This window comes from Sceloporus undulatus, chromosome 4 (assembly GCF_019175285.1).
Source record: "Sceloporus undulatus isolate JIND9_A2432 ecotype Alabama chromosome 4, SceUnd_v1.1, whole genome shotgun sequence".
NCBI lineage: Eukaryota > Metazoa > Chordata > Lepidosauria > Squamata > Phrynosomatidae > Sceloporus > Sceloporus undulatus.
This window is the reverse complement of record NC_056525.1, coordinates 239,424,046-239,439,824: the sequence shown is the minus strand read 5'-3', so window position 1 is coordinate 239,439,824 and position 15,779 is coordinate 239,424,046. Positions and strand designations below refer to the sequence as shown.

Sequence of the window (15,779 nt, the reverse complement as noted above, 5' to 3'; positions counted from 1 at the left end):
ATTATTATTATTATTATTATTATTATTATTATTATTATTATTATTATTATGCATAATTATTTTTAAAATAGTAGCAGGAAGACAAAATGGACTGTAGAAAAGGGCAAGGGGGTATATTTAACATGTACACACAAACATACAGAGAGAGAGAGAGAGAGAGAGAGAGAGAGAGAGATGAGTTAACCATTCAGAATAACATAAATGTTTGCCTTACCGAGTGGCATTTTCCAAAGCTCTGGAGAATGAGGCATATTCAGTGGATGAATGCTCCAGGGAATAAAACCACGTGGCTGCATCCTGCACAATGGGGTTGGCATCTTCTCCCCCTAAAGAGTTTTGGAGAGCCTGGTAGAAGGCTGTTTTGCTGTCGCCACGGCCTTGGGTCTCTTCATATCGCTAGTTAGGGAAGTAAATGGATCATTATCTACCAAGATTCCAAATACTAGGTTAGACCTACTATACTACTTCTATGACTACATCTTCTTCTTCACTTATGTATTACCCACTTTTTCCCAAACCCAAGGCTAAGAGAAGCTGTAATTCAGATAGCCTTTTCATACTTTACATTGGAGTGGATGAACCCTCAAGGTCCAGAGGCTAATTTTGCACCACCCCCCTTTAGAAATCAAGGCACAAGAACTCATTTTAAAGGAAGTTTGGCTCTTATGGTCCAGGAATAGCATTTTTCCTTCTTGCAAAAAAAAAATAAATGTTGGGGGTGTAGGGGGGCTCTTTTGGGGGTCCAGATAGGTGGGAGAAGGGATGCATGCAGTCTGTGAATTATATTATTCCCACCACCACCACCCAATGGCATTTTCTAAGAGAAAACCCAAGTTTAGTCTGTTTTGTTTAATTTATATCCCACTTTTCTCCCAATGTGGGACCTAAAACGGCATACAATGTAAGTTGAAATAAAATATAGCTAATAAAAAGTTAAATCTATTAAATCTTAAGATCTGCTAGGAGGGCTTTCTTTCGGTTGGTGAGGAAGTGAGAGAGAGCTTTCTCAGTGGCTGCTCCCACCGTCTGCCATTCTCTTCCATGGAAGGCTAGCCTGGCTCCTTCCCTGTTCTCCTTTCATTGGCAGGTTTTTAATGTGAAATCATTCACAGAGATGCTCCTTATTGGGATGTGTGCTTTATTTTTATTCTACCTTTACCTTTTGTATGCTGTTAAAATATTTTATGCTGTTTTAATGTTATGATTTTAATTGCTTTCATGTTTTGTTGTCAAGTTTTAAAGGCTTCTTTTTCTGAGCCACCTTGGGTCCCAGAAATAATCCACTTAAAAGATTAAGATAATTAAAACACATCCAAAAGATAGTAAAAGTATCTTATTCATTAATCTCTATCTTTTTCACTGGTTTGAGTATTGGACTATGAGAGAAAGGTTGAACCCTGGTGAGAAGGGTTCAATTCCCAGCTCAACCATAAACCTATTGGGTGACCTTGGGTAAGTCACATGCTCTCAGCCTCAGGGAGAGGAAATGGCAAACCTTCTCTAAAGAAATCTTGCCAAGAATACCCCATGATAGGTTCACCTTAGAGGTGCCATAAGTAAAAAAGAACTTGAAGGCACACTACAACAACAACAACAGCAACAACAACAACAGCGACAAGAACTCACACTCATTCATCTCATCCTCCATCTTCCTTTTTCTCCCTTTTCTCTCCCCTATTCTCTCCTCTTTTTCTCCTGGTCACATTCATTCCCATGGCCATTTCCTATTGATGCCAGGAAAGTTGCCAGAGTAAAAATTGGAGAAGGCTCATCTACCTTGATTTTTTGTGTAGTAGAAAGCATTTCTGCATTTCATTAGTTGTTGCTTGTCATGCAACCAGGACAAAATTTGCCCTTCGTACTGTACTATCATATCAGCAAACCATAATTCAATCTTTTAAAAACCTTTGGAAGTGACCTAGTGCAGATCCAAGAAATTGTTACAAACAGTGCCTCAAAAGAAAAGACCAAATCGACATGGAGCTGACAACAACCAACAAAACCTGGCAAACCCCAAGGTGCTGTATTGTGAGAACACATGCTTCTTTAGAGCAATCTAGAAGAGGCCATAGTCTCACAGTGTCCAACAAATGATAGCTAGGACCAAACCACATCAGAGAGCAAAAGTTATAAATGAAGAAGACATAAGCTAGGAGAGGGATCCAGCAGTTTGCTTTGGCCTGAACCTACTGGGAACGGCAACATTTGATCCCCTCTTTTCCTCTCCCTGCACTAAGTTAAATACAAAGTACTGTATGTTTACACTTTGAATTCAGTTTGCAGCATTAAAGTAAGCTAAGAACAAAGGGGGAAAGTGGGAGAAGAGGAGACAAAGTGGAACATTTAAAAAGCAACTTGAAAAGTGAGATGACAGAGGATCAATTGAGGCGGTCCCTGACAAATCCAGAAATTTGGAGGGTACTGGTCTAAAGTTTGTCACAGTTGGCCAGAGAGTAATAATGAGGCTGTGGGAAGTTTCAATGATTGAAATATACTACATGAGCTTAGGTTAAGCTCTCTAGACACACATAGTACAATATATGAATCAGAAATCCAGCCAGCAACAATGAAAGCTGTCAACCATCCACCCCACATTCTCAGCAGAGCCAAGAGTTTTTGGGAGGGCTTTTTCTTCCTTGTTGTTTTAAAAAAACTTTTAAGATAAAAATATCTTCAAAAACAGAAGGTAAAGCTTATTTATTGCAATGGGTAGGTGTCTTCTACCTCCAAACTGGATTGAATCAGTGTTTGAAAAACTGGTAAGCTGAGCATTCCCTCTGCAGTGCTTTCTTGGCAGTAGATGTGTTACTGGCTCGGAAAGCTGCTCTGAATCATCTCTTTCCAAATAATTCCAGAGAAACTGACATCTAATAATAAACCACCTTCATTTCTTATCGTTGGCTTGATTCAGTTCAAACTGATACCTCTGTTTCTGCACTCAGAATTACTATGTGCAACTAGGCCTAGATTTCACATTTGGCAGATCTACATGGTAAATGTGTTTGCACTTTAAATCCACACTTTAAACGGCAGATTAGATCTCACATGGTGGAATGTTTTTTTCATATAGGCTAGCCACGTATGCTTCGTCAGAAAGAGGAAAGACATCATTTAAGATACAGATAGTTTTTGACATATATTTTATATAAAGTAATATAATGGGGGAGGGGGGAAACTCTATATTTTGTAATGTTAAAATCTGTTTTCTTTTTGTTTGTATTTTGATTTATGTGTGTGTGCTAGTAAAAACATATTTCGAAAAGAGATGGCAAAAGAGGAATTTAATTGGCAGAAAACTTGTAAATACTACATTTTATTTAAACAGAAAATACCCTCTATTTTGTGCAGGAATATAAACAGAGCTTCAAAATATCATTTTAAGAACATTAATATGATATGAATGTTTGAGACACTTGAGAGACATCAGGCTACATCAGTGTATTAACCTGAATTGTGCTGGGAAAAGTTATTTTTTGACCACAGCTCCTAGAATCCTCCAGCCAGCATAGCCAGCACTAGACATGCTGTCCAAGGTATTCTGGTATTTGTAGGCCAGAAAAGTAAATTTTCCAAGTTCTACCCATTTCACCATAGTCTGTTGAGCAAGTGGGACTAGTTGATGGGCAACTTCAAGGGTCCTACAAGCCCTTCTAGGTTCTTTATCATTCAATGAGACTTGAACTAGACAGCTTTTCAAAAAGAGGTCACTTTCTAATAGAGGATTCCCCTCTGTGAAGCAGGACAAGTGGCCACCCTACATCTGGGAAGAAAAACATCCTCATACAAAGGTAAGTTAGAGAGAAGCCCAGGCTTCTTAATTTAAACTATGTGGATTCCACCTTAGCACCCATATAAACCAGTAGTTTTCAAATTTAGTTCTACAGATGTTGGTGGTTTTCAGCACGTGTAACCCAAATAATAGGGCCAATGTTTCATTCTCGGAGTTCTTGGCCTGCAACATTTTGGGAGGTCTACATTTGGGAACCAATGGTGAAAATGATACCACAGAGCTCCCTCCATGTGATGCTTTCTGAGTCTGTGAAATCAGGTTTGGGAGCCCAGGATCCTGCAGGGACAGAGGCCCAAAACACAGTGCAGAAATAATCCAGTTTGAGACCAATTTAACTGCTCTGGCTCAATGCTAGGGAATCCTGGGAACTGTAGTTTATTCTAGCACCAGAGCTCTTTGACAAAGAAGGATAATGTCTCACAAAACTACAGTTCCCAGAACCACAGCATTGTGCCTGGGCAGTTAAAGTGATCTGAAACTGGATTATTTCTGCATTGTATTTTGGACTTTAGTTAAATTTTCTGGCCTGAAAATGTATACCAGCCTGCCTTAGCCTTTTTACCCTAGAGAAATCATTGAAATAATTTTCAGGTCTCAGTGAATTCCTGCATAAAATTTACTATATCTACAGCTCAAAAATGTTTTACTTTTCCAATCAGGACATCTCACAGAACCCCCAGCAGCTCTTTTTGGAATCTTAGTTCTCCAGGAAATCCTGGTTTAAAAACCCTGGCCTATATGGACTGAAACTCAAGCTAAAAGCCACACAAAAAGTGCATGTAGTGGTATCTTGATAGTTCTTTTGGAACAAAGTTGGAAAATTGTTTGGGGAGTACATGTCCCAGAGACCCCTGCTTGCTAGGTGATAGTGGGAGTTGTAGTCCAAGAAGTAACTTACTAAGCTCTGCCCCATATTAATCCCATATCATCATCATGATCATTATCATCTACTCCTCATAAGAAAATCTGATTTAACCATGTTGTTCTCTGAATTTGTTTGCTAGCAGCAACCAACAATGCAGACAAGGAAACATCCAAGAAAGACATATTGCTTCTCCCTAGTGTATAGTTTTGTATCAGCAGAAGAAAGATCCATTCTTTCTTTTCTTAGCCTGTTTCCATCATAGCAACTATGGTTCTAAATCTGCTTTACAGCTATTTTTTTCTACTTACCTTTATAGCCTTTGCTCGGCTGATCAGGCCATCTTGTTGAGCACTTCCAATGAGCAGGTCAACTTTCAGAGATTGTGGACGCTGCAGAGCTACTGCCAGAGACCCTTGGAGGTAGGACCCATCCACTACTGGACCCCAATACTGAAAAGGCCCACTTATAGCTAGGAGCTGCAATGGGAATCAAGAGACAGTCAGTGCTGGGGAAGAAGAGGAAAGACATCGAGGCAATGGTGGCCAATGAAATGAGGCAGAGAATGGTTAGTGGCCACTGGCACTGAGCAGTTCCTGCAGTTAACAGAAAGGAGACTTTTATATTACTGAAAGGTATTTTATGAAGACAGACAACTCAGGAAGTGGTTCTCACATCATTGTCCTTGTGCATTGATGGCTAGTATTTACTAGTGCATTCCAAGGCTATCACCAACCCATAGCCACTGGGGTTCCTACTAACCGTTCATCAGTAAGACATCTGCAGCTCCAACCATTGTTGCCTGATCAAGGTGTGAGACATCTTTTCACTCTGTTGCAGCTTAGGGGTGGCGGCCATTTGTTCCTTTCATACCTAATCGCCTATACTGTCTACCTCTGAGCCATGCAATGCTGCCTTCAAACACACAACAGCAGCCCAAATGGACTGTTGCAGCTTGACCGTTAAGGCAAATTGGATTCTTAAAGACTGATGTTACCAGTTAGTCCATTAATGGTGGGCTTACTGATTAGATCAATTTAATTCTATCCTGTTCTCTTTCTAACTTATACTGATTCTCTGCATTCAATAACAATATTTGATCCATACAAAATAAAAAACTAAGAACTAATTTCAATTGTTAGTCATAATAGCAAAAGCAAGTACATTTCTATAGTGCTTATCAGTGAACTAGCACTCCCTAAGTGGTTAAGTCACAGTGAAAGCAGATGCACCGAATCAATGGGAATATGATATATTAACATTTATGTAAGCTCCCTTGATTCAGGCCTACTCTAGTTGGAACAAGCAACCAATGAGGCCTTACAATTCCATTCAGGAAAAAAGAAGAATATTAAATAAATGAATAAATAAATAAATAAATAAATATCAGAGTATATCTACATTACTAAGAGTTTGATAGCCCTTCAAGTTATGACTTCAGTCTACATAGTCCTGGAGTTTTATATTGGTAGGTATTTTGAATTCTCTGCAACAGAGCTCCAGTCTACTTTATACATTAGAGTGTTGCTGTGCACACTTGCATTATGATTTTGTGCATGATTGTTGCTTTAACTTAATATTTTTTTCTCTTAATTATTTGAAAATACTTATATGTTGCTTTTCTACTAAAAGAAAGATCAGTAGCTGCCAACATAAAAGGATATTGCTCACTCTTTTAGGCACACACCAGAGCCTGGAAAAGTTACTTTTTTGACAGCAGCACCTCATATTCACACTGGCTGGGCAATTCTGGGCATTGCAGCCTCAAATACACATGCACACACTGACTAGATGGTAATTTAAAAAAAAAAAAAAACAAGCAGAAGATTTCTAGTTTCTGCTAAGACCCAGGATAACATTTTCTTTCTACCCACTATGGTGGCCCCTGAAAAACCAACCCATTTTAACTATGCCACCAAAAAGAAGAAAGAGGTCCACCCTTGTTTGTGCATCATTGAGAGCTTTTGCAGGCAACTGGCGGAGGCAGGATAGAGTTTCTTCACTGCTGTCTGAAGGGCAGCCAAGTTCGCGAGCCAAAACAGCAGCCTGCGCCCGTGCTTTCTCCTCACTGATCACTGACACTGGAGAGAATGCAGATCCTCCCTAAAAGGGAGAAAACAGATACCCAAATCAAGTATATTGTCAACCCATGTGCCTCCCCAGAGCATATTTCAAAAGCAAAAAATAAAAAATAAAAAAAATTAAAATCCTGGAAGGATCAATGTATTACTCACAGCAGTCTAGCACATGAAGCAACTGAACACAGAGAGTGAAAATATATATGACCCATGCATTTGTAGCAACTTCACAGAATAGGTCCATTCTATGAAATACCTAGGATTTGTACTTTAGTGAGGTACTTAGAATTCTCTTCTAGAGCTCTAGTGCACTAGGGCTGCTACAAAGCTCAAGTTCTGTCATTCAAGGCAGTGCATAAACTTGTTCTCCAGAGTTTGTTTTGGACTTCATCTCTCAAAAGTTTCAGCCATCTTGTTTGATGGTCATGAATTATGGCAGCCAAAATTCACAATATAATATCTAGAGAACTAAAGATGAGGACCACATTACTTGAGCTCTAGTGCACTGAACATTAAATAAACTGACTAAACTAAACATCTCAAGATTCTGCAAGATGGACCCATGGCAATTAAAGTAGTATCAAACAATGTGTAGAGCAAATCCATTTTAAGTGCTGAGCATTATTCACAGCTCTGTCATAACTATGCTTGAATCCCTCTTGGTTGTGTGTGACGTAGAGATTAAAATGTAGCAAATGTAATAAAGTGTCTGGTTAAAACTGTTAGGTAGAGGAACTGACTTTTCTGAAACCGGAGGAGTATTGTTTAAGGTTCCACATATATGGAACCACTGTCAAGGAGATCCAGATAAGAACAGCACTTTAATTTATAGTAGGTCCAGAAACTCACCAGCAACTAATAAAATATATGTGTCACCTATTTGGATTGCCTAGCCCATAACAAGACTTGGTCAACTACACTATTTTAATCAGTTAACATTTCCTTTTAAAAAAAACAATTTTTATTACAGATTCAACACACAGAATCATAGAATCATAGAATCATAGAGTTGGAAGAGACCGCAAGGGCCATCCAGTCCAACCCCATTCTGCCATGCAGGAACTCTCAATCAAAGCATCCCTGATAGGTGGCCATCCAGCCTCTGCTTAATGACCTCCGAGGAAGGAGACTCCACTACTAACCAAGCATTTAAATATCCACAAGACAATACTTCACATTATCTTACACCATATACATTGAACATTGTGTCCAAAATCCCCCCACAAAACCTCATAATCTCTAAAATCTGAATATTTCTCCATCCTTTTTTCACTTTTACTTCTATTTCATATTCTATACCACTCTAGCTTATGTTCTCAACTTAATTATTTCTTCTGTTCACTCCCTTCCAAAACAAGAGTCTTCATTTTCAGACTCTATGTTGATTTTCTTTCTTCAAGGTTGTCATTATATAATCTGAAGTTCTTGACCATTTTTCATTAAATCTGTCTATCAGCATTTCCATATTATTGTTAGAGACATGCCACTATTAGAGACAGCTCTATATGTCAATCTCCTTATTCTAATCCTTTCTCTGGCCAGTCTAGAATGCCCTGGGAAGGGATAAAGTTGTGTGCTACTCACATTTCCCATGAAGATGAATCTGTACAACAGAATATGCTCTTTTGATTCATCTTGTGGTGTACCTTCTCTTGCATCAGTTCTAACAACATTTTTAACCAGAATGCCTCCCTAGTTCGTGAAATCATAGGTCATGACTCCTGTAGGACAGTGGTTCCATATGTTTTAGATTTCAGTTCCCAGAAGTCCTACCCAGTTTGGTCAATCCACATGAATTATGGGAATCAAAGTCCCAAACATCTGGAAGACCAAAGTTTGAGAACCACAGTTATAGAACACATTTTAAACAATGCACTCAGAGGAATGACATTGCAATTCTTTTAAATGTGGTATCTACATATTGAAAAAGATACTGTTCAGTAATTGCAAAGAGACATTTCCTTGAGATGGAGAGAGTAGAAAATAATCAGATACCATCTGACCTAGAATAGAAAGGCAAGGTTTCACAAATGAGTCATTCTGAATTTGGAACACTGGTTAACACTCAAGAGTTGTTGAAATTACTACGTCTTTCTTTTTAAAAAGAATAACAAGATAAGGCATCTAAAATAAAATTTAAAAATCTGCACAGGGCTATGGCTTACTTTAATCGGAAAACATTCACTACATGAAAATGAACCCACTGGGAACTTTAATTAACACAACTGTGTGTGAATTAATTGTACAAGTATTTGTTCTAGAGTACATATATGGGCATAAAATGGAACTGTAACTTTTTGGCATTTGACAGAAATTGTATTTTAATGCAAACTGTGTCTAAGCCTTTTGGTTGGATGCCTTTGCTCTGTGAGTAACTCAGTGCAGCAGGCATGGAAAGTCATCATCCACAAATCCAATCACACTTTCAGTTCTCCCAAATAAATAAAAAAACAAATCACAGTGCCGGAAAAAAAAAAAGATATACCCTGTCATGTGTGAAGGGGAAGCAAATGTTGGGGTTTATCCCCTGCCTGCCCTTTCTGCTCCATTACTGTCAGGAACGGTCTCAAGAACCGTTTGGTACAGCACTTTTCCCCCCCAAGTGTGGGTGTCATTACACTCCAAATATAATGAGAAAGAGACGTTGACTCAATCCTATGCTTTCACCAGATGTCTATGACTCCCACTGGGCCACTTAGTTTTCTGCTGCCCAAAGATTTTGCCCTTTAACTGTCTGCCTTAAAAGTAAACTATTTTAAGAATCTGGAAAACAAAGCAGAGCTGTATGGGTTCCTGATTCATTTAAAGTCAATGGGTGCTATCCAGAGAAAGCTGAGCTTGCCTGGCTCACACCCCATTTCATCATATGAAGGCATTGAATGCTGACTCCATATGGTGCCCTACTTACTTCTCCTGGTACGGATCTCCATGTGATTCTCCCACCTGGCATGGAGAGGCATCATCCCAGAGAAATAGCTTTGTCAGGTATCCCTTGTTATAAGAGATGTTCCACCAGGCTGAAATACCCCGAGGGCCACCATATCTCATCTGATATTGGATGCTAAGCAGGATCAGGATTGGTTGGTACTTGGAATGAGGACATCCAAGAAATACCAGGTGCCTTAGGCAATGACAAACTTTCCTCCTGAGTATTCCTTGCTGAAGGAAAACCTATGAAATTCATGTTGTTGCTGCTGTGTGCCTGCAAGTCATTTCGACTTATGGTGACCCTAAGGTAAACCTATAATGGGGTTTTCTTCTCAAGAGTTGTTCAGAGGAGGTTTGCCATTACCTTCCCCTGAGGCTGAGAGTATGTGATGTGCCCAGGGTCACCCAGTCGGTTTTGTAGCCAAGCTGAGAATTAAACCCTGTTCTCCAGAGTCGTAGTCCAACACTCAAACCACTACACCAGGGGTAGGCAACCGTTTTGAGCCGGGGGCCGTGTTGCTGTCCCTCAGACAACTGGGGGGCCGAAGTCAAAAAATAAATAATTAAATAATTTTTTAAAAATTAAATAACTAAATAAACCGGGACAAATGTAGGACAACGTTTTCAAATGGTGGACACTTTTTTTAAAAAAAAGTGGAGGACACACAAAAAAAATTGCTGATTTTAAAAAAAATGTTAATATAAATGCATGTTTCTGAGGCGTCTATAGACAATTGCCCCCCTTGCCCCTGTGTGCGAGAGGCCAAAGGCCCCGGCGGCATTCGGCGGCAGGACCAGGCTGGGGCTGGTCCCAAGGCCTCGCCGGGCCGCATCCGGCCCACGGGCCGCAGGTTGCCTACCCCTGCACTACACCATGCTGGGTTTAGGAAATTCATAGGGTTTCCATAAGTTGACAGACCACTTGCAAGTAAACAAACACACACACACACACACACTTATCTCTTATTGAAGGATCAAAAAGCTTACCCCTTAAAGGTCTGGCAAGTGTCCCTTTTTATAAGGGATATCCCCTGTTTGAAGGTTGGAAAGCTTTTCCTCCTATATTGATTGAACAGGATACCAATTTTAAATAAATAAATAAATAACTCCTGTATTTTGGGATATGGGCCCTTCATAAATACAGAAATGCATGCTCCATGTAATCTATGAATAAGTACTGTACAATATGTAAATTTCACAGAGAAATACATAGCTAAGTTAACTGAAATCAATACTTTCATTTGTTGTTTTTTAAGTAGAGCATGAACTTATTAATAGTTACAGTATTTCTGTATTGTCAACCCTGCATGTCATCTTGACTGTATCTTATTATTATTTTGAAAACCTGGCAACACAACGGTGGTGGATGATGCTGGTTTCTGTGCTACACAGCTATTTTCACACCCATTTAATTTTTATGGCTCCATCCTATGGAATCCTGGGATTTGTAGTTAGCATTCTCTGCCTGGAAGCTCTAGTGTTGTAGTCTAGGGGAGTTTGCTACAGTTCTCCAGAAATGAGTTTTAAGTACCTTTGTATGCCACAAATCCCAGGATGCTATCAGATGGAACCATCGTAGTTAAAATGGTATCAAACTGCTCTGAGTGCATAACAATCCACATGTCAACTAGAAGAGTCAAATGGAGGGTTGAACACCACGCCAACGTTATTTTGCACTGGGGATGAAAGTTTCAGTCATGAGGGAAAAAAATCAGTTTTATTTACTCCTGGATTCATGTTTCTAAAGCTACAACTTACTTTTGTCCTGAAGAAATGACTTGTGCGCTTTAGCAAATTCTTTCAAAATTAACTGAAATCACATCCTTTCTCATGTGCGCCACTAAATTCACTTGATACAGGATTATGTTGGCCCTACCTGGCAAAGCTTGGAAGCAATGAGTCAGTTACACATTGCATAGTTAACACTTACGCTGTCCAGCGTCTGCTGTTGTTTTCTTTTTAACATATTCTGCTTGTTTCTATATTACAGCCATTTCTTCATTATTTTTTTTTAAAAAATAATGTCTGTATGCAGAAATTTTTGTGCTCTGTTTTTTAAAAATGTGCTTTAGGCTGTATAGCATCAGTTACGTTTGCTAATCCCTGAAAATATGTTTGAAACAACAGAAAATACTGTTTTATTAAAGGGCGTAATATTCTTTCCTTGTCCTTGGTGGAGCTCCGACTAGAAAGTAGCTAAAGACTTAATAACAAACATGTGCTAGTTCTCTTTTTTAAAATTAATAAATAAATCCACATCCGTTTATTAGCGTTTCCTCCCTTCTTGTTCTTGTGATGACCTCCAGATCAGCCACGTGAGAACACACATTGGAAAATGCCTGAAGTGAAGGTTTTTGCACAGGGAGAAAGCTTTTTCTTGTAGAACACCAAGTCCATTTTGTCTCTTCTTTTATAACTGGAGGGTTCAAATGTGATTTCTTAATAAGTCAGTTTTGGCTCAGGGCAACTTGTTGCTAACCCCATGCAAAGTTTCCAGATGCCGTGCATTTAAAAAAGTTTAAAAAATAATTCAATATCAAACAACAAAATCTTTTGAAAAATAAAGCACAAACACATCTTGAGCAGGACAGCCAATATGAGAAACATATTTGGAAGCCCTGTGTGGAATGATTGTAGGTGAAGAGTGTGTTTGGCCTGGAGAACTGAAGATTGTTTGATTATATGAAAAGCATCTTTAAATACTTGTAAGAATGTCATAAGGCAAATGGACCAACCTAGTTTTGTATGGCTAAGAAGGTAGGGTGCAAACCAATAGATTCAAATGACAAGGAAGGAGATTTCAACTAAATACTAGAAAGAATGTGATGGTAAGAGGTGCCTTAGTGGGTAAGGTGGCCAGTCTTCTGTTCCACAACCTCAGAAGGTGGTAGCCTCTCCTTCACTGGATTTTTTAAAAAAGAAATAGCTGAGTTAGTCTCTTGCAGAATAAAAAGAAAGAAGGTAACCACAGAGTCATCTAGATCTATTCCAAACTCCAAAGCCTGAGAGTGCCTGATAAGTGATTGTCCAAAGTTTCCTTTAAAATTCCAACATAAAAAGAAGGAAGGAAGGAGTAGCAAAAGAAGAAAGAAAACAAAACATGGCAGCACCTTTAAGACTAACTGGTTTTAAATTTTGCATGAGCTTTTATGGAAAGAAGTGCACTTATTCAGATGTACTGCATCCAAAGAAGTAGTTTATATCCATGTGAAAATAAAAAGCAACTAGTCTTAAGGGTGCTGTCACACTTCTCCCCCCCCCTTCCTCCTTTTTATGCTATGCTGAAAATTATTCAAACAGTAAACATACTAGAGGGGAGATTCTGGGACCTGCAGTCCAAAAATGTAATGTTTGAATTCAAATAATTATAAACTTTACTTAAGTTCATACAACTGCTGGTGTGTAGAAATGAAAGACGGCATGTGTGTGCTAGAGGTGTAAACCTTTACTTATTTTGCTCTCACAAGAATGATTTCAAAAGTCTTCTTCTTACTAAGTGAGATCTTGAGAGTTTTCTACATTTCTTTATAATTTTTGCATTTCAGGATGTTGCTTGATGAGGGAAAATGCTCATAATATTGGGTCTTTTAGGGAGAAAATGTGCAAAAACAATATATGTTATTTTGCTCAAAAATGATTTCTATATAATTTTCCTTCTCCCCATACAAACTTTTGGGGGATAATGATAGTTTTGCAAAAAAAAGTACCAAAATGTGAGAAATATCACAGGGTACATAATTCTTCTCAATGGGGGCCAAAGTGCTGCATTGGAGGCTATGATTATTGCCTGATTTATTGAATCATTTCCTGTATTGCTATGTATTTTATATGTATTAACCTACTAGTGAGGCAGGCTAGCTCCAACAGGCCTCCCTGGAAGAAGATTAACCATCCATTAAGAAGCCAAGCCCTCCCTCCAGTCCATCTCCCCTGATCCAGGCCTCGGAGGTAGAGAAGAACTGCTGGACCTGATCCCATTCCCCACCACCACTCCCTTCTCCTTTTGTGTTGTGTCTTTTTAAGTTGTAAGCCTGAGGGCAAGGAACCGCCTAGTTAAAAGATTGTATGTACAGCGCTGTGTAAATTTACAGCGCTTTATAAATAAAGGTTAACTCACAAGATGTTCCACTCCACAACCAAGTTTCCCATTACAAATTGTGCATTGGAGCAAGTGGCACATGCTGCCTGCTTTGCTTGCAAATGATTCTGACAGCATAGCTATATCTTTTCTGCCCTCCTGAGAATACAAGGCAGAACTACTGTTGAACATAAAGATAACAAAAATAATGGCAACGGAGATTCTAGATAAATTAAACCTAGTAGTAAAAGAGTTCTCATACCTGAGGCCAAACATTGGCGGGATACAAACCGCCATATAGTACGTATAGGATACGTACTAGGGTTAGGAAGGGGCGGTGCTTCCGCACCCCCTAACCCTAGTACGTATCCTATACGTACAAGATGGTGGCGCCCCTTCTACATGGGCGCCGCCATCTTTACGTACTGGACGCATAGCGTCCAGACGTGTCGCGGCGCCTATGACGTCGCGAATGCGCCAGCGGCGCTTCGCGACATCATCAGTGCGCCGCAAGAAGAAGCTCCGAAATGGAGCTTCTTTTTTGCTCCGCGTGGGAGCCGCGCAGTTTGGCTGCTGCGGCTCCCGCGTGGAGCAAACGGCAGCGGCGGGGAAGTGCCGCAAAGCGGCGGTTTGTATCCCACCATTGATAGAAACGGGAACTGCAGTCAGGAAATCAGAAGAAGATTAAGAATGGGGAGGGTGGCTATGAAAGAACTAGGAAAGAGTCTAAAATGTAAAGATATACAACGGACCACAAAAGTTAGAATCGTAGAAGCCATTGTTTTTCATATTACCATGAATAGGTGTGAGAGCTGGACAGTTAAGAAAGAAGAAAGGAAGAAAATAAATTCAATTGAGATGTGATACTGGAGAAGAGTGTTGAGGATCCTGTGGATGGCCAATGGGTCCTAGAGCAGATCAAGCCAGAAATCTCCCTGGAAGCCAAGATGACAAAACTGAGGCTGTCATACTTTGGATATGTCATGAGAAGGCAGAACTCTTTGGAAAAAACAATAATGCTAGGAAAGGTGGAGGGAAGCAGAAAGAGAGGAAGGCCACATGCTAGATGGATGGACTCTATTAGGGAGGTCAGGAGTTTGGGTTTGCAAGACCTAAGCAAAGCAGTGGAGGACAGTCTTGAAGATGTCTCATCCACAGGGTTGCCATGGGTCAAAATTGACTCGAGGGCAGTTAACAACAAAAAACTTCCCAACAGGATACCAACTGGGGTGTCTGAGGCTGGCACACTATTAGTGGTATACACAACCTTAGGACTGCATATGTTTCTTCTTGGTTGATGAAGAGTTTGGTATTCCCTTCATCTCTCTGCATTAAGCAAAGGCCCTCTGGACCAGCACAGAGCCACTGCAGTCACCATTGTGGCCATTCCAGTGGCAGAGTGCGTAACCATTTTGTGTCTTACTCAAGGGACATGGCCAGTTATTTCTCCAACCCCCTGTGTACTCACCAGGAAAAGAGTAGCTGGGAGAAGGATCAGTGACTTTATGGTAAGTTTGGGAGTTGGTACACTGGAGCATAGTTCCACAAGCAGAACTACTGTGCTATGCTGGACCATCCAGTGTTTAGGCCATAATGTGTTAAGACACCCTTTCTCATTGAGGTTAACATATGCAAGTATTATGTCCATCTCTGGCGTGCAGATGTGTATTTGTAAGTTACGGAGAGACAGAAAGTGCTGCAGAGAAGATGATCTGCTATGGTAGTTGGGAAATGGCTTTACCTCCTCCTATTGACAAAAAAGGAAGGAAGGAAGGAAGAACGAACATCACTTCTACCCTCTTGAAAATTTGTTGCTCCACTCAAGTTAAGCAATTCTGGGCCACTGGCCTCATAATGAACTTTTGCCTCTGGTTTCAACATTCAGAAGCCCGAATTAACAAATTATGTAGTCACACACATAGTGTCATGAACCATCATTTGTGGAGGAAATGACCAAAAAGATGAAGTAGCTATGCTTGGATTTGCTGTGAACTCAACACAGTTTTTTCTACAAGACTTCCCGACACAGCCAGAGTCATTTTC

At 39.8% G+C, this 15,779-nt stretch overlaps 1 protein-coding gene across 1 annotated transcript in view; it reads right to left on the bottom strand.

Annotated features, from left to right (window-relative positions):
- TG (thyroglobulin) overlaps nucleotides 1-15,779 on the bottom strand; it is a 186,122-nt gene that overhangs the window by 18,142 nt on the left and 152,201 nt on the right. Inside the window, exons 42-44 of the mRNA XM_042464471.1 lie at nucleotides 6,591-6,755; nucleotides 4,964-5,131; nucleotides 215-396 (exon numbers count right to left, since the gene is read on the bottom strand). Coding sequence (XP_042320405.1) covers nucleotides 215-396; nucleotides 4,964-5,131; nucleotides 6,591-6,755 — 515 coding nt within the window. The remainder of the gene's footprint in view (nucleotides 1-214; nucleotides 397-4,963; nucleotides 5,132-6,590; nucleotides 6,756-15,779) is intronic.